The sequence below is a fragment of the Podarcis gaigeae genome, assembly GCF_964106915.1.
Source record: "Podarcis gaigeae genome assembly, chromosome: 13".
Lineage (NCBI taxonomy): Eukaryota > Metazoa > Chordata > Lepidosauria > Squamata > Lacertidae > Podarcis > Podarcis gaigeae.
This window is the reverse complement of record NC_139689.1, coordinates 39734056-39751917: the sequence shown is the minus strand read 5'-3', so window position 1 is coordinate 39751917 and position 17862 is coordinate 39734056. Positions and strand designations below refer to the sequence as shown.

The 17862-nt window shown below is 43.0% G+C and overlaps 1 protein-coding gene across 1 annotated transcript in view; it reads left to right on the top strand.

Annotated features, from left to right (window-relative positions):
- The window catches only part of LOC310829901 (uncharacterized protein), a 169979-nt gene that overhangs the window by 5339 nt on the left and 146778 nt on the right, over window positions 1-17862 (top strand). The window contains exons 2-3 of the mRNA XM_083708914.1: window positions 4161-4226; window positions 7883-8009. Of these exons, the coding sequence (XP_083565040.1) occupies window positions 7978-8009 (32 nt within the window). The 5' untranslated portion in view covers window positions 4161-4226; window positions 7883-7977. The remainder of the gene's footprint in view (window positions 1-4160; window positions 4227-7882; window positions 8010-17862) is intronic.

The window sequence follows — 17862 nt, the reverse complement described above, 5'->3', positions numbered from 1 at the left end:
GCAGTGTTGTATCAAAGAACTACCAACACCTTCTGGCCTTGGTGTTTGCTGTCAAGGAGATAAATGAGAATTCCAAGATCTTGCCTAATATCACATTGGGATTCCACATCTATGACAGTTACTTCAATCGGAGGTTGACTTACCAGGCCACTCTGGGCCTTCCTTCCATACACATACCCAACTACAAGTGTGACATCCAGAAAAATCTGGTGGCAGTGATTGGAGGGCTTGACTTTGATACCTCCCTCGACATGGCAACCATCTTGGACATCTACAAGATTCCCCAGGTAGGATACTGACTTGAGGGTGTCACAACTGTTTCACCATTATTATCTTTTCCTCCTCAAAAGGTTTTGTACAGCTGGGAGAAATATGTGACTGGTGTGAAAGGATAATCCCAGAACGTGGTCCTATCTGGTTTGTTTATTCCTGAGGTTGTCTTGGTTTTGACCTGGGGTGTGTGTGCTGTGGGTGGGTCTGCAATGCATTGCAAATCTGGGAGAAGTGTGAATTTCAAAGGATAGCTGTTTGTTAGTTTACACATTGTTTGGGAAATGAAACCTAGTTAGATTTGCCTTTTCATATGAACTGAATAAAAAATAATAATCCCCAACCTTACGTTGAGAATTTCCATTCCACCTTAAGGAGCAGATGTGTGGAACTGTTGCATTTCACATGTCTGTTTACATTCCAGCACAGCTTGCTGGGAACTTCCATTGGGTGTATTGCTTTTGCTTTTCTCTGTCTCTCTGAGAAGACGAAGAGAGAGAGACGACATGTTTCATTGTCCTGATTTATGATTAGTAAATCTGTAGTTATAGTATGCTTTCACAAGCCTCACGCCTATTCTGTGTGCGCAGTTCGATCTGCTGATAGTGTGCCCTGGCTATGAAGCCCGGGTTGCTGATTTACGTCGGAGCAGAGGCTGATGGGTCTTTGCAGTGGGACGGCTGGAAGGAGACAGCCCAGCTGGGGCTAGCCAGCTGCCCTCTGCATGTCGACACCTTATTGCTGCCACTACAACTCCAGATGCACATACCAGTTTCTTTTACTAGTTAAGGAACATGCCCCTTCTTTTCCTTTCAGCTCACTTATGGCTCCTTTGCCCCAGAGGATCCTGGTCAAAGCCAATCCACTTCCTTCTACTGGATGGTGCCAAATGAAGCCCACCAGTGCACTGGGATTATTGAGTTACTTCTCCACTTTGGTTGGACGTGGGTTGGGTTGCTTGCTGGAGATAATGAGAGCGGAGAAAGATTTGTGCAGACCTTGCAACATCTGTTTTCCCAGAGAGGCATTTGCTTGGCCTTCTCAGAGAGAACTCAGAAAACGAAACATTTTGACGATTATTTTCACATGCACCACCACTGGATCCGAATCTTTCAAGTAATTATGGAAAGTAAAGCCAAGGTCGTCATTGTCTATGGAGAAACAAAGTCCATGCTTGACTTTCGAACCATGGTAGCACTAGGTGAAATGGAAGATGTGAAAAAGACACCGGAAGGTAAAGTGTGGATTCTGACAGCACAGCTGGATTTCACAGCATTGAACTTCCAACTAATGTGGGACACGGAAGTCTTCCACGGTTCCCTCTCCTTTGCTGTTCATTCAAATGAGGTACAAGGATTCAAAAGCTTTCTTCAGCTCCAGAATCCTTTTGAGGCAAATGGAAATGGCTTTCTCAGGGAGTTCTGGGAAGAGGTATTTTTCTGTTTATTTCCAGGTTTTAATACAGAGGAGAAGGCCAGTGAAGCTTGCACCGGAGAGGAGAAGCTGGAAGATCTCCCTTCATCTGGTTTTGAGATGAGCATGACTGGCCACAGCTACAGTCTCTATAATGCTGCTTATGCCATAGCACATGCTCTACATGCCATGTTCTTGTCCAGGACCAAATATAGGGGAGTGATGGAAGGAGGGGTGCAGGAGCTTCAGAAACTGCAGTCTTGGCAGGTAATGCCTTTGATGAAATACAATTTGTTTCACATGAGCAGGAAAATTACACCCAGCAGTGTGTAAAACATGCTCTGGAAATCACTGTTGATTATGATCCAGCACTTTTGTCGGTCAACTCCTTTCTGATTCCCTTCATTATTCAGTGCAACAAATGCTCATTTTAGCTCTGGTGCATTTTCTTCATAGATTCCAAATCAGCTTCCAAACTAACTATTTATTCTGCAATTGCTATCCTTTGTTCACTCATTGTTTCCCTACACAATCTTTGTGTTCATGTCTCCTGCCTTCCTGTTTGTGTGTGGCGTCTCATTTTTTTTGTAGTGCAATTTATTAAGACAACAACAACAACCACCACCACCACAACAACATAAAATGTGCCACCCATCTGACTGGGAGGCTTGCAGCAAATTATAAAACCAAAGTAGTGCTAGAGTATTTGTTCAGGAATGTAAGCTTTTATTTGGACTTTGGGAGCTATTGTGTCTTTAACTAAAAGCTTCAACCTTCTGACTCTTGGCCTTGTAATAGTTTCCTATTCTACGGGACCATTTATTTAATCCTATTTATTAAAGATTTTCTTGGTTTACAAAAGTATGTGCAATGTCTCTCTCTGTCTTTTCAAGCAACATTTTTTTTACAGTTTCATTTGTTTTTTTATCGGTTTCATTTGCTGAGACATTAGGAAGAAAAGGGGGAAAGAGGTGAAGGGGGGAAAGGTGAGTGGGGGTGGGGTCGGGTGGCGATGTTTCTATTTTGCTTAATATATGTGGGGTTTTGTGTCAGCGTCGTTTGTGCATGTTCTCTGCTATTCACTTGTGTTTCTTTGGTGTTGAGAGAGGTTGGGGTTGGCCTAGGGTGCAGTTGTTTGTTTGTGGTTGGCTGTGGTGATCATTGTTTTCATGTGTGAGTGGGGTGGGTGGGTGTTTTGGATGAGGTTAGCCATATTGATTTGTATGCCGTTGGTGGATTTTTGTCATTGTCTTGTTGGGCTGTGTATGTGATAAAGGGGAGCCATACCGGGGTGAAGGCGTCTTCTTCTATTTGTCCCCATGTCAGTTTCAGTTTATTGCTTAACTTTTCTAGTAAGGCTGTTTCCCATACTATTTGGTACCATTGGTCCATGCTTACTCCTGACAGGTCTCTCCAATGTCTGGTTATGATGTTTCTGGCTGTTGAAAGTAGGTGGGTTATGAGTTCTTTGTGTCAGTCAGTCAGTTTTATTGCACATAGCCAAAGGCTGCCACAATGTACACAGAATCATTCAACAATTAAAAGAAAATACACTGGATTAATACAAAAAACTTAAAACATTTATATTATCAAGACATTACCTACTCTAAACAGAGCTATAAAGTACCTTAATATACAGGGTAAGACATTAAACAATAAAATTTATAGGCTAAAATCATCACATGACCACTAATATATTAAAAAAATAATGTTAATTAATACAATGTGCAATTATATTTGGAGTTTGGTGATAAAGATACAGTGGTACCTCGCAAGACGAATGCCTCGTAAGACAAAAAACTCGCAAGACGAAAGAGTTTTTTGTTTTTTGAGTTGCTTCGCAAGACGGATTTCCCTATGGGCTTGCTTCGCAAGTCGAAAACGTCTTGCAAGTTTGTTTCCTTTTTCTTAAAACCATGCATTCAGGGGGTGCAGTTGCGACTTGACTTCGAGGAGCAACTCATAGCACGTGGTGTGGTAGCCTTTTTTTGAGGTTTTTGAAGACTTTGGTGATTTTTGAAGCTTTTCCAAAATCCGTGCTTTGCAAGACGAAAAAAATCGCAAGACGAAAAAACTCGCAGAATGAATTCTTTTCGTCTTGCGAGGTACCACTGTAGAATATAGCTTGATGTAGAAGGTCAAATAAATTCATCTCCTTTACAGTTGGTGGTTATCTTGGCTATATAATTTGAGTTCTTTGTGGTGTAAATGGGCATTATTGTCTTGGAAGATGTTTAGTAAGGCCAATTCTGGGGTGATTTCCAATACTTGCTTAGTTATTTTACATATTTCTCATATGGCTGTTTATTTAATCTTATTTAAAATATATATTAAACGGATGCTGCATGGCCACCTGCCATGGATGCTTTGGTTGAGATTCCTGCATTGCAGGGGGTTGGACTAGATGACCCTCGGGTCCTTTCCAACTCTATGATTCTAATAGTAATTTGACAGAATTCTTTCTGCTTTTCTTTCAGTGCAGCTTCACCCCTTCCTAAAGAGGGTCTCATTTAACAACAGTGCTGGAGAAACAGTTTCTTTTGGTGAGAACAGGGAAGTTGAAGCTGGATTTGATATTACCAGCATGATTACTTTTCCAAATAACTCCTTCATGAGAGTCAAGGTTGGAAGGGTGGATCTGGAGGCTGCCCCAGGTCAGGAATTTTCCATTGATGGCGACAAAATAGTGTGGCACAGAAACTTTCCCCAGGTACAACATAATTTCCACACCCACAATATACCGGAAAGCACTATATTATAGTATGCTCTAGATCATCAGCCCAGTGTGTTCCAAAGCAAGTGTGGTACATCTTTGAAACATGTGTAGAACATGGGTAGGCAAACCAAGGCCCGGGGGTCGGATCCGGCCCAACTGCCTTCTAAATCCGGCCCTCGGACCGTCCGGGAATCAGCGTGTTTTTACATGACTAGAATGTGTCCTTTTATTTAAAATGCATCTCTCGGTTATTTGTGGGGCCTGCTTGGTGTATTTACACGAGTAGAATGTGTGCTTTTACAGTGGTACCTCAGGTTACATCGCTTCATGTTACAGACTCCGCTAATCCAGAAATAGTACCTCAGGTTAAGAACTTTGCTTCAGGATGAGAACAAAAATTGTGCAGTGGCAGCACAGCGGCAGCGGGAGGCCACATTAGCTAAAGTGGTACCTCAGGTTAAGAACAGTTTCAGGTTAAGAATGGACCTCCTGAACGAATTACCGTATTTTTCGCCCTATAGGACGCACTTTTTCCCCTCCAAAAATGAAGGGAAAATGTGTGTACGTCCTATGGGGCGAATGCAGGCTTTCGCTGAAGCCTGGAGAGCGAGAGGGGTCAGTGCGCACCGACCCCTCTCGCTCTGCAGGCTTCGCGGACCTCTCCGCAAGCAGTGGGAGCGCTCCCGCTGCTTGCGGAGAGTTGCCTGCATGCCGAAGCCTGCGCGCGCTGAGCTCAGCGCGTCCAGGCTTCGCGGACCTCTCCGCAAGCAGCGGGAGCGCTCCCGCTGCTTGCGGAGAGTTGCTTGCATGCAGAAGCCTGCGCGCGCTGAGCTCAGTGCGTCCAGGCTTCGCGGACCTCTCCGCAAGCAGTGGGAGCGTTCCCGCTGCTTGCGGAGAGTTGCTTGCATGCAGAAGCCTGCGCGCACTGAGCTCAGCGCGTCCAGGCTTCGCGGACCTCTCCGCAAGCAGCGGGAGCCAGTGCTGGGCTCCCATGGCTTGCAGAGAGCTGCCTGTTTGGGGGCTGGGGCGGGGGAAGCTCGGGCCTCCCCCGCCCCAGCCCCGCACCTGGGGGGGAAAAATAATTTTTTTCCCTTTATTTCCCCCCAAAAAAACTAGGTGCGCCTTATGGGACGGTGCGTCCTATAGGGCGAAAAATACGGTAAGTACTTAACTCGAGGTACCACTGTATTTGAAATGCATCTCTGGGTTATTTGTGGGGCAAATATAAATATAGTCTGGCCCCCCCACAAGGTCTGAGGGACAGTGGACTGGCCCCCAGCTGAAAAGGTTTGCTGACCCCTGGTGTAGAACTTAGAACCTATAGTTCACATTTTTGTTTTATTAGGACTTGGGGGCCTCTCACCCAGAAAGAGCAGAGCTGGAACAGGAACACTCAGCATGTATGAGGACATTGGGGGCAAGGCTAGTGAATACAAACCCTTGAACCCTGCTGCTCAATTTCAGCCCTCATGCTTAGAGCTCATTCACTTTTCCCGTGTCTAAAAAGCACGGGCCCAAGATGTTTTCTGCTTGTGCCATGCTTCCTAGGAATGGGTCTGAGAGGTTTTCCATTTGCTCCGCTGTTTTCCCCAGCAAAACACACTGAATTGGAGCAAGCATCAATCGGTGGAAAACTCAATTTATGTTTGCTCCAATTCAGCAATAGAGCAGGTTTTGGTGCTGATCTTTAAAACCCTAAATGGCCTCAGCCCAGTATACCCGAAGGTGCGTCTCCACCACCACCATTCAGCCCAGGCACAGAGGTCCAGCTCCGAGGGCCTTCTGGCAGTTCCCTCCCTGCGAGAAGTGAGGTTACAGGGAACCAGGCAGAGGGCCTTCTCGGTTCTGGCACCTGCCCTGTGGAACGCCCTCCCATCAGATGTCAAGGAAATAAACAACTGTCTGACTTTTATAAGACATCTGAAGGCAGCCCTGTTTAGGGAAGTTTTTAATGTTTGATCTTTTATCATGTTTTTAATATTCTATTGGGAGCTGCCCAGAGTGGCTGAGGAAGCACAGCCAGGTGGGTGGGGTATCAACAGTGGCGTAGCGTGGGGGGTGCAGGGGGGGCCAGCCGCACTGGGCACAACATTTGGGGGGGTGCGCTCACACTCGCAGCTCTCTGCCCCTACCTAGCTCACTCACTCTCTCTCACTGCAGTGCTGGCTGTGTGAATCCGATCCGAGCTGCCGGGTCACCGCCCACTGTGGAGGGGGGGGGGTGCTAGGCGTGCGTTGCGGTGCGGAGCGGAGAGAGAGCGAGGGAGGGAATATCTGGGGGAGGGACAGTGCAGCGGCCGCCCAGCGCAGCGCTGAGCGTGGGAGAGAACCACACCCAACCAGCCCAGGCAGCAGCAAGAAGAAGCTGGCAGCCTTGCCCCGGGTTAGGGGGCGCAAATTACTTGCCTTGCCCCGGGTGCTGACAACCGACGCTACGCCGCTGGGTATCAATCAATCAATCAATCAATCAATCAATCAATCAATCAATCCAGGGAATGCAGCAGGAGAAGAGGGAGTGTGGACAAGGTCTCAGAAGTGTTGGGTGGTTTTGGAGGGCAGGATAGGATATTATTTATTAATTGTCCTTTCTCTTACTCACCTGTGTGAGTTTAATTTCCAGTTAGCAGAGTTTGAAATTTACTATACCTTTGCAGCATAAAATGTGATAACTTCTGGGACAAAGGTTGCGTAACCTTGCTAGCAATTATCCAGGATGCTCCAGCAGACTGGTTCTTCCCTTTGTTATCCCTTGGAACAAAATAAGCACAGAGGTCTGAAATGGAAGAATAAAATTGTTGTTTGCCTACATAAAGCTTCAGACTTGACGGAGCAGTAAGCAGCAATGAAAAACAAGACAGCCAGAATCTGGAGAACACAGAACTAGCAACCTTTCTCATTGGCTACGTGGCATAGAAAGAGACTGAGCTCTGAGCAGGAAGTATTAAGGATTATTTTACTATCATAATTTTTCCCACCAGGGAAAGCCAGGAATATGACCCTACTGAGTGCCCTTTCCATGCATTTACAGGAAGACTCCATGTGTCTTAACACTTTGATTATCTAGCAATACATAGTATTTTATATGGGCTGTGTCACTGCTTTGCACAAAAAGATGGACATTGTAAGCATGCTAAAAAAAAAAAAAAAAAGGGTGACTAGGAATGAGTCATTTGATCCTGAGTTTTGAATGAGTACAGTGGTACCTCAGGTTACAGACGCTTCAAGTTACAGACTACCGCCAACCCAGAAATAGTACCTCAGGTTAACAACTTTGCTTCAGGATGAGAACAGAAAGCGGGAGGCCCCATTAGCTAAAGTGGTACCTCAGGTTAAGAACAGTTTGAGGTTAAGAACAGACCTCCAGAACGAATTAAGTTCTTAACTTGAGGTACCACTGTAGTTTCATGTCTTCCGAATTCTGCCTGAAAAGAAACTGAAGTGAATGGCTGTGCGAAATTGTTTCTGTGTTTCCTCCAATGGGCAGGTTCCACCTTTATCTGTATGTAACCCCAGTTGTCCTCTGGGATCCTACAAGAAAAAGAAGGAAGGGGAAAAATTCTGCTGCTATGACTGTGTTCCATGTCCCCAAGACAAGATATCACCCCAGAAGGGTAAGTGACACAAGATATATACTTTTCAAACATTTGTCATATTAGATGGAGTGGAAGAAGTCAAAAGTACTTGTTGTTTATTTATCATTATATGTATTTATTATTTAAATAAAGGCTACAATTTTTTCCAGTTTTAAATTCAATTTTCCACATTTCTATAGCAACTTGTGAATGTATTTTAAAAAATATTCTCATGAATATTTGTCAGCATTTGTCAGTATAACCTCCCCCCCCCCCCCACTAAATCAATTTTTGTATGCAGTTTTTGGAACATAAGATGAATCTGTTGAGGGAGGCCAATGGCCCATTTAGTCCAGCATCTTGGCTTTGAGTCCTGGAAGACTTCTATGCTTCTGATAATATTTTATTCCCTTGCTAATTATGCTGTTTTAAATGTGCATTTTATGTTTGACTTCTTTTAGCAATGTTTCCTTTAAGACAGTATTTTTGTTAACTTTGTTGCATTAAATGTGCATTCTGTAGTTGACCTCCTTTGTAATATTTTATTTAGAAATCTTAGGATGATATTTTCGTTTCCTCTTAATCATGTTGCTTTGAATGTATACTTTATATTGAACTTTCTTCAGTAATGTTTTATTCTGGATTGTTTTACGAGAGAGAGAGAGAGAGAGAGAGAGAGAGAGAGAGAGAGAGAGAGAACTTTATTCATTGGCATTAGCCAATGGCCATAGCAACAGTAAAACATTACAGTATACGCAGAAAAGGAAATTTGATATAAAAGCACAATTTAAAGTCCTGAATTAGCAGTCAGTTAGTGGCCCTTATTCTGATTGTCCCTGCTATGAACCTAGAAACCTTTGCTGTTATCTGCTCATTTTGATCTGACAGAAGAAAGGACATTTTGGCAGTGGTTGAGCACCCTGGGATGGTTAGTACGAGTGGGATGATTATCTCGTTCCTGAGGTCTTTGTAGAGAGTACAAGACAGGAGGACGTGTGCCGCTGTTTCGGTGCTGCTATCTCCACAAGGGCAATCGACCCTCAAGTACTGCAGATTACAAAACATCCAGTCTTCCAAGTGTAAAAGCACATCTGTATTTTGGGATAATAAGTTTGTGCAGATATGGGGCCAGAGAATCAAAATGGAGAGGTGGAAAATGAGCATACCAAGGGCAGAATTTCCTTATAGTGGCCAGGTTGTCCTGATGCTCGATATCTTTTAGACGTTGACCCATTAGACTGTTTGCTTTATTGGGGCCCATAGTGAGTGTTGGTTTCTATTTCCCTCACTGTGCAGCAAATGCTTGTCACAAGACAATGTTTACATTCCACAGTCAGAGTTACTGTTGGGTTCCCACGGGAATGGGAGACTGGATGTGACGTACACTGGTTTCCTGTTTTTCAGCGTTCTCTTGGTTTCTTTGTGTCGAGAGGAGTTGCTTCTCTGCTCTCACAGAGGCAAGATGTATGTTTGTATGCTCTCAGCATAGCTTGTAAATAAACTTTAGCATGTAGCACAATACCTGCTTATCCTTTCGTTGCGGGACTACGCTCTGCTTGGGCTCAAGATAAGACGAGCTTGTATCAGCTCCAGATGGGCTGGAGCTGATCAAAATCTCACAGTGAGTAGGTGTTGTGGCGATATATTAAAGAGGTTGCAAGCCAATTAGATCCCCTCCCTAAAAATATAAAGTGGTATAGAAATTTGATGATGGTGATGGTGATAGTATACTGTTCACAAAATGGCCAGCCAGATGCCTGTGGCAACCCCACAAGTTGGCCATGAGCACAACATCACTCTGCCCACCTGTGATTTCCAGCAAATGTTATTTAGAGGCATGCCTCTTACAGTGGAATTAGTGGCTAGTAGCCTTGTCCATGAGTTTGTCTAATATACTTTTAAAGTCATCCAAGTTGGTGGCCATCATTGCTTCCTGTAGGAACAAGTTCCACCAAGCACTCCATGAGTAAATACTTTATTTTATCCTTGAATCTTTCAACATTTGCTTCTTCCAACAATAGCTTTTGGATGTCCACAAATTTCTCCATGCCATGCATGGTTTTCCAAACTTTTACCATGTAACCTTTTTCTAGCCTTTTCTCTAAAAAGTCTCAAATGCTGCAAACATTTCACCTACATACACATTTTTGCAAGCAGCGTTCCCTTATATAATGCATTTTGTATTTCATTTTAACTAACATTTGCCTGTGTGTTGCATGTATTTCCAATAATATATGCACCTTTGTATACATTGTTTTGTTGAAGAACGTCATCACAAAAAGTGTGAATTTTGAAGGGTAACTGGTTTGGTTCAAGTGTTCATATAACAAGCACAAATTAGGTCAAACAAAACCAAATTCTCACCCCCCCCACTACGGAAACACAGCCCCCAGATGCATACCGATAAAGGTACATGGTCCTTGAAGTAAAATAAAAATAAAAATGCATCAATAGTTTCACTTAGTCTAAGACAATGTCTTTGGTCCTGATCTGGATAATCAATACTAGGAAGATTGAAGATGTATTTGTTGCTGCCACCCCTGTCCATGTGATGTAAGCCTACAAGGTATGGGTCTTGCCTACCTACACCACACAACGTGATTTATGGGAAGTTAGCAAGCCAGCATAATGATTTTCTAATATCCCAACACACATTGCTGAGGTGGGGTTCACATGCATCACATTGTATCTGGTGTACCTGGGATAGGTAAAGGGACCCCTGACCATTAGGTCCAGTTGTGACCGACTCTGGGGTTGTGGCGCTCATCTCACTTTACTGGCCGAAGGAGCCAGCTTCCGGGTCATGTGGCCAGCATGACGAAGCCGCTTCTGGTGAACCAGAGCAGCGCATGGAAACGCCATTTACTTTCCTGCCAGAGTGGTACCTATTTATCTACTTGCACTTGGACGTGCTTTTGAACTGCTAGGTTGGCAGGAGCAGGGACCGAGCAACGGGAGCTCACCCTGTTGCAGGTATCGAAATGCCGACCTTCTGATCAGCAAGTCCTAGACTCTGTGGTTTAACCCACAGCGCCACCCGCGTCGCTCTACCTGGGATACTTCCAGTTTAATCCTAAGTGTTCCATATTGGCAGCATTCGAAGTTGCTCTCCGATGAATACCAAATCTGAATGTTTTATTTTCTCTGCAGACATGAATGACTGTCTCGAGTGCCCAGATGATTGTTATCCAAACAAGGACCAATCACAATGCATTCCAAAGACAATAAGCTTCTTGTCTCTTAAAGAACCTCTGGGGATGAGCTTGGCAGTTTTTGTTCTTTTCTTGTCTCTGCTAACAATATTGATCATAGCTATTTTTATTAAGCACCAGGACACACCCATTGTCAGAGCAAACAATCGGGACCTCACCTACAGTCTCCTCACTTTTCTCCTGCTTTGCTTTCTCTGCCCATTGATCTTCCTCACCCCTCCAGAAAGAGTGAGCTGCCTGCTCAGACAAATGGCTTTTGGCCTTGTTTTTACGGTGGTCATTTCTTGTGTGCTGGCCAAGACCATCACGGTAGTCCTTGCCTTTGTGGCCACCAAACCAGGATCCAGAATGAAGAAATGGGTGGGGAAAAGACTGGCAAGCTCCATTGTGTTTTCTTGTTCCCTTATTCAGGTTGGTATTTGCAGTGTGTGGTTAGGAGCTTCTCCACCATTCCCAGATACTGACATGCACTCTGTGATGGGAGAAATAATACTAGAATGTAACGAAGGATCAGTTGTCATGTTTTACTGTGTCCTGGGCTACATGAGCTTTCTGGCCATTCTCAGCTTTGTTGTGGCCTTTTTTGCCAGGAAACTGCCAGACTGTTTTAATGAAGCCAAATTCATCACCTTCAGCATGTTGTTGTTTTGTAGTGTTTGGATCTCCTTTGTTCCAGTCTACCTGAGCACCAAGGGGAAACACATGGTTGCTGTGGAGATCTTCTCCATCTTGGCCTCTGGTACTGGTTTACTGGGTTCCATCTTTGGCCCCAAATGCTACATTATTTTGCTGAGGCCCAATTTGAACAACAAAAAGCAGTTAATAAAGAGGAAACTGTAATATATTCTAGTGTGTCTGTCTTTACTTTCATACCACACTATAGTTAATATAGTATTTATTTCTCTGCTGTCTGTTATATTTTGTATTATTTGGTTGTAATTATTTTGTGTCCTTTGTGTTGTTGTTGTTGTTGTCCTCTCTTGAGATGTAAGGCTGTCAAAGGCTAGGAATTATCCTATAAATAAAACTCTGCTAGTACATTAACTTTATATAGATTCCTTAAATCTCCCATATATTCCCAGAACAAAATTTTGATGTGGTCTTAAGATTAAACTATAATAATCCAAATAGTTTGTTTTGTTCAAACTCAATCTTCTTTGGAAATGCGTATTTTGGTAAAGGGCCCTTTTCAACCGTTTTTTTTTTTTTTGGGGGGGAGGCAGACTCACTTTCCTCCTGCTCTGCTTCCTCTGCCCATTGATCTTCCTCAGCCCACCAGAAAGAGTGAGCTGCCTGCTCCAACAAATGGCTTTTGGCCTTGTTTTCACAGTGACCATTTCTTGTGTGCTTGCCAAAACTATCACAGTGGCTGTGGCCTTTGTGGCCACCAAACCAGGATTCAGAATGAGGAAATGGGTGGGGAAAAGACTGGCTAGTTTCATTGTTTCTTCTTGCTCCCTTATCCAAGCAGGCATTTGCACTGTGTGGTTAGTAACCTCTCCCCCATTCCCTGATTCTGACATGCACTCAATGATGAGAGAAATCATTCTAGGCTGCAACAAAGGGTCAGTTGCCCTGTTTTACTGTGTCCTGGGCTACATGGGCTTTTTGGCCATTATCAGCTTTGTTATGGCCTTTTTTGCCAGGAAACTACCTGACAGCTTCAATGAGGCCAAATTCATCACCTTCAGCATGTTCTTGTTTTGTAGTATTTGGATCTCCTTTGTTCCAGTGTATCTGAGCACTAAGGGGAAATACATGGTGGCTGTGGAGATCTTCTCCATCTTGGCCTCCAGTGCTGGGATATTGTGTTCCATCTTTGCTCCCAAATGCTACATTATTATGCTGAGACCTGACCAGAATATCAGAGAGCATTTAATTATAAAGTGAATGAGAGAAAGCAATATTGTTTCAAAAAATAAATAAAGCCATCTTCCAATCATCCCAAAGTAATTTTCTAGGTTTATTATGTCATAAACAGTATAGAAACATTCATGTCCAGTTTTAGACCTCCTATACTTACAGAGCAGGAAGTGCTATAAAAAGAATGCTGCTGACATATCAGCAAGAATGGTATGTCAGCACAAGTATGAGGCCTATTGATTTCTGTCATGTAAAAAGAAGCAACTGTGAGGGAAGCGTGACTGGATCTCTCTGCAGTTTTATCATCTTTATTACGATTTATTTTATTACGATTTACACAAACCTTCCGAGAGCCCTCGTAAATCAGTCCTCCCTGGAACTCTCAGCTGGCGCTGCTAATTGCTGCTTCCTGGAAAAACACAGAAATCGAGGTGCTTTTACGACCTTCTTATGACGTTCCATTAATCTCCCGAAATGACTTGCATACGGAGACTCCTGGGCCCTCTCTGCCTCCGAGCCTGAACTAAACCCTTCCAGTTGTTCTGACTCTGCCTGTTCTGCTCCCTGTCCTTCCTCCTCCTGCATTCTTTCTCAGACAAGGTCCTCCTCCCCCTCTGTGGGCTGGGAATGCAAACCTCTCCTATTGTCTCCCTTTCCTCCTTCCTCTACAGAGCCTTCTTCTTCACTCTCAGCCTCCAGCCTTTCCTCTAGCTCAGCATCGCTGGTGGGGCTCATGGCAGGGAGCTCAGAGTACTCTGAGGGCTCTCTGACATCAGGGAATAATAGGAAATTTAATGAATGAGATCATGAAGCTTGAAAGGAAGTGTAAAAGCTTTCTCACAATAATAATGCACAATAAAAGTAATGAGAATTATGAGAAAAATTGAGAACATACTGATCAATGAACTTCAGCAAACAAGATACCTCACTCCTAAATCAGAAGGGATAATAGAATAAAATTTAAGGTATATATTTTTCTTTTTAAATTACTAAACCAGTGAGTACAATAATCAACACACACACACACATATGAGAAAATTATGTAATGTGGTAAACCATGACAATATTGTCTGTTGCTTACTATAAAGAAACAGAATGCTGTATCTTATGATAGAGACTTAATGAGCAATTCCATAGCAAAGTCTGCTGGGATGAGCAGGGTTAGTATCCAGTGGTTCCACCTCTGATCTATCCAGTACAGGCTGCTTTTGATGAAATGTCACAAACATGCTTTACTCCATTCTGTTGCTGTTCCTCACACAAAGGGACCTAGTTATTACCTCATATGTAATTATCACATTTGTCATGAACAAATCTCCTTTGGATAAGGTCCCCATAGATTTTTAGAGAACACAAGCAAAAGAAAAACCCTTCCTGCCATTCCAAACAAAGGGTGAGGGAAGAGTAAAAAAAACTAGATTTCTGCTTTTCTCTGGAAGAGTTGTAAGACAGGATTTTAATCTGCTTGTTGGTAGATAAGTGCTGTTTACGCCAAGGCAGAATATTGTAGTGAGGCTGGTTGTGAAGCAAATGGCCATTTTCCAGATGGAAATAAGGGTGTCAGAAAAGAGAAAACATTTGCCTCAGTATGCTGATGTTTATTCTGCCCATTCTCTTCCTTTTGCCACATACAGTGTGCAAACATACGACTAGTTGCACCATCAGTTATATGCTTAGGATTCCACGTGAATACTACTGGCCTGGTGACCTCATCATTGGTGGACTTACCTCTCACCTCTTTGTTGCTTTGGATAAAGAAGACTTCAATGAAATGCTAGCCACACATCAACTGCTTAATCTCCTGTAAGAACTTCAAATATCAAATCACCAGACGGTACAGAATCATTCCCCAACTCTAAGTATATTTACTCAGAAGCAAGTTCCACTCATTTAAGTGGGATTTACTTCCAGGCAGTGGTGTGTATGTGGGAAAACATTTGCAGTAGTTGAGGAAGGAGCTGGCACTGGATGTTTTGCTGCTGTAGGAAAAACTGAAGTGTCCCTCAACCCCGACACCTCCCTGATTGAAGATCAATGCCCATTGCCTGCAAGTGCCAGAGAAAATGATAATAATGGTGGTGATGATGATAAATTTAAAAAATATGCGGAGGGAGAGCAAAAAAAGGAGAATAAGGAAAATAAATTACATCCCTCTTCTGTGCAAAGCTACATGCAGCTTTATGTTAGGGTTGGCTGAGAGGAGATGAGGAAGAAAGTAACAGAGATCTGTGAGTGGAGAGGGGGGAGAGGCATCAAGAGAAGAGTGAGAAGGGGCTCATTCCCACTTACATTTTGCCCTGATCTAAAGCTCAGTGTCTGGCAAAGATTGTATCAAATAGTCCTTCAGAACCTTATAGTATTTGGAGGTAAGTCCATCGGGGCCTGGAGATTTGCCTAATTGGAGGTTCTGAATGGCGCTTTCAATTTCTTGCTGTGTGATATTACTATTCAGGGTTGTTCTCATTTCCTGAGGTATTTTCTGTAATCCGTTAGTTTTAAGAAATTGGTCCACCTCCGAATCTTTCTGTGGCCCTTGTGAATAAAGCTCTTTGAAGTATCTCTGGAAGCACTTTCTAATTTCCTCGGGTTTCTGTACCATTCTCCCTTCAATCTCTAGATTTGTAACTGTATTAAGTTTTTGTCTCTTTTTCAACTGCCAAGCTAGCAGTTTCCCACACTTATTTGCTGATTCAAAAGATCTTTGTTTCATTTGTTTAATTCTCCATTCCACCTCTTGATTTATCAATTTCAAATATTGTGCTTGGAAAAATTTCACTTCTCTCAGCACTTCCTTCGACTTGGGCCTGGCTCTTAGTTTTTTTTCTCCATCTCTTATTTTTTCCAATATCTTCTCCTTCTTTTCATTCCAGAGCTTTTTCTTGATCGTGTTTTGTTGTATTAGAAACCCTCTCATGACTGCTTTACTTGCGTCCCAGATTATTCTTTTTTCCACAGTGGTATTTAAATTTATCTCAAAATAGTCCTTTAAAGTTTTTTGGGCCTTCTTAACAATCTTCTCATCCCTTAGTAGGGTGTCATTCATTTTCCATCTGAAGGATCCGGTTGTATTTAGTCTGAGTTCCATTTTCAAAGCATTATGGTCGGAGCAGGTTTTTGGGCAGATTTCCACCTTTCTAGTCTTAGGTGCCAGTCCTCTAGTTATCCATATTTGGTCGATTCGTGTCCATGTCAGATGAGCTTCAGAAAAGAAAGTCCCTTCTTTTCCTAGGGGGTTCTTAACCCTCCATATGTCAATTAAGTCCACATTGTCAGTCATTTCAAAAAAAGTTTTAGGTAGTCTGCCATCTTTCGTTATGTTAGCACTTTGCGACTTATCCATATTTACAGACACAACCCCATTCATATCACCCATCATGATGATGTTGTTGTAGTCTAGGTAGTCCAGCATAATCTCATGCAGCTTCCTGAAAAATTCCGATTTTCCTTCATTTGGGGCGTATATTCCTAATATCAAAAATTTTTCTCCTTGTGTCTGAATTTCAATCGCCAAAATTCTGCCGTGTTCATCTTTAAATAAGAATTTCGGTGACAGGCTCTCCTTTGCATATATCACCACTCCTCTTTTCTTCACTTTGTCCGAAGAGATGAATTCTTGGCCTAGTCTTTTATTAATTAGCACTTTTCTGTGGAGCCTTGTCACATGCGTTTCTTGCAGGCAAATAATGTCCAATTGTTCTTTTTTCAAAATATGAAATACTTTTCTTCTTTTTTCCGGAGAATTTCCGCCATTTATATTCCAACTAAGAAGCTGCAGCGACATCCTGGTCTAGTTGGTGGGTCTACAATGGGGTGTCTAGGTTTCCCTCCGATCCCGGAGGTGGTAATGTTGGTCCAGATCCAGGCGGTGTGGGCTTTGGAGATGGTCCCGGTGATGGTGGAGGCCAAGAAGCTGCAGCTCCTTTCTGGAGGTCCTCCTCGTGGTCGTGTAGGAACTTCTGTTGATCCTCCGGTATTTTGATTCTTACTTTCCTTCCTTTGTAGGTAAATGATAGTCCTTGCGGAAACTCCCACCTATAAGGGATTGTGTTGTATCTCAACAATTTGGTCAAATCTGTATAAGTGGCCCTAAGATCCAAAAGGTGTTTAGGTATATCTCTGTAAATTTCAGCCTTTTTACCTTCTATCTCCAAAGATTTTTTGAAATGTAGGCCTAGTATCTTGTCTCTTTCCTCTCTCGATCTCAAAATAACCAAACAGTCTCTGGACTTGTCCTTCTTTATCAATTTTCCCAGTCTAAAGGCAGTCACAATTTTAAAGTCCTTATCTTCCTCTATCCCCCAGAATTTGGAGAACAAAAGTGTTAAAAATCCCTGTAGATTTCCTTCCTCCAGTTCTGGGATAGCCCTTAATCTGAGATTATTTTCCTTACTTTTCAATTCAACCAATGACAGGTAGGCTTGTTGTTCCCCTACCTGTCTTTTCAGAGGCCTTACTTCCCCCCTAATCTCATCAACCTTTTTGTTCGCCTGTTCTGCTTTTTGACTAGCTTCCACCGCAAGTTTATAATTTTCAGTCGTTGCCCCTTGCAATTTTTCAATTGCCTGAGTATGATGAGAAACTTGCTCGGATAATTTAGTAATAGAGGATGTAGCTTGGTCAATTTTTGATGATTGATTGTCCACTTTTTGATTTAAAATTCCAAGTTGTTCCAAGATTTGTTTCAGGACTATTTCAGATCCTCCAGTTGCCATATCTTCTGCAGCAGGCTCTACAGCAGGCTCTTCAATTTCCACCTCCTGTGCTGTCAGCACAGTTGGGACGGATGATCTTCGTTGATGAGATAGGGTTGTTTGAAC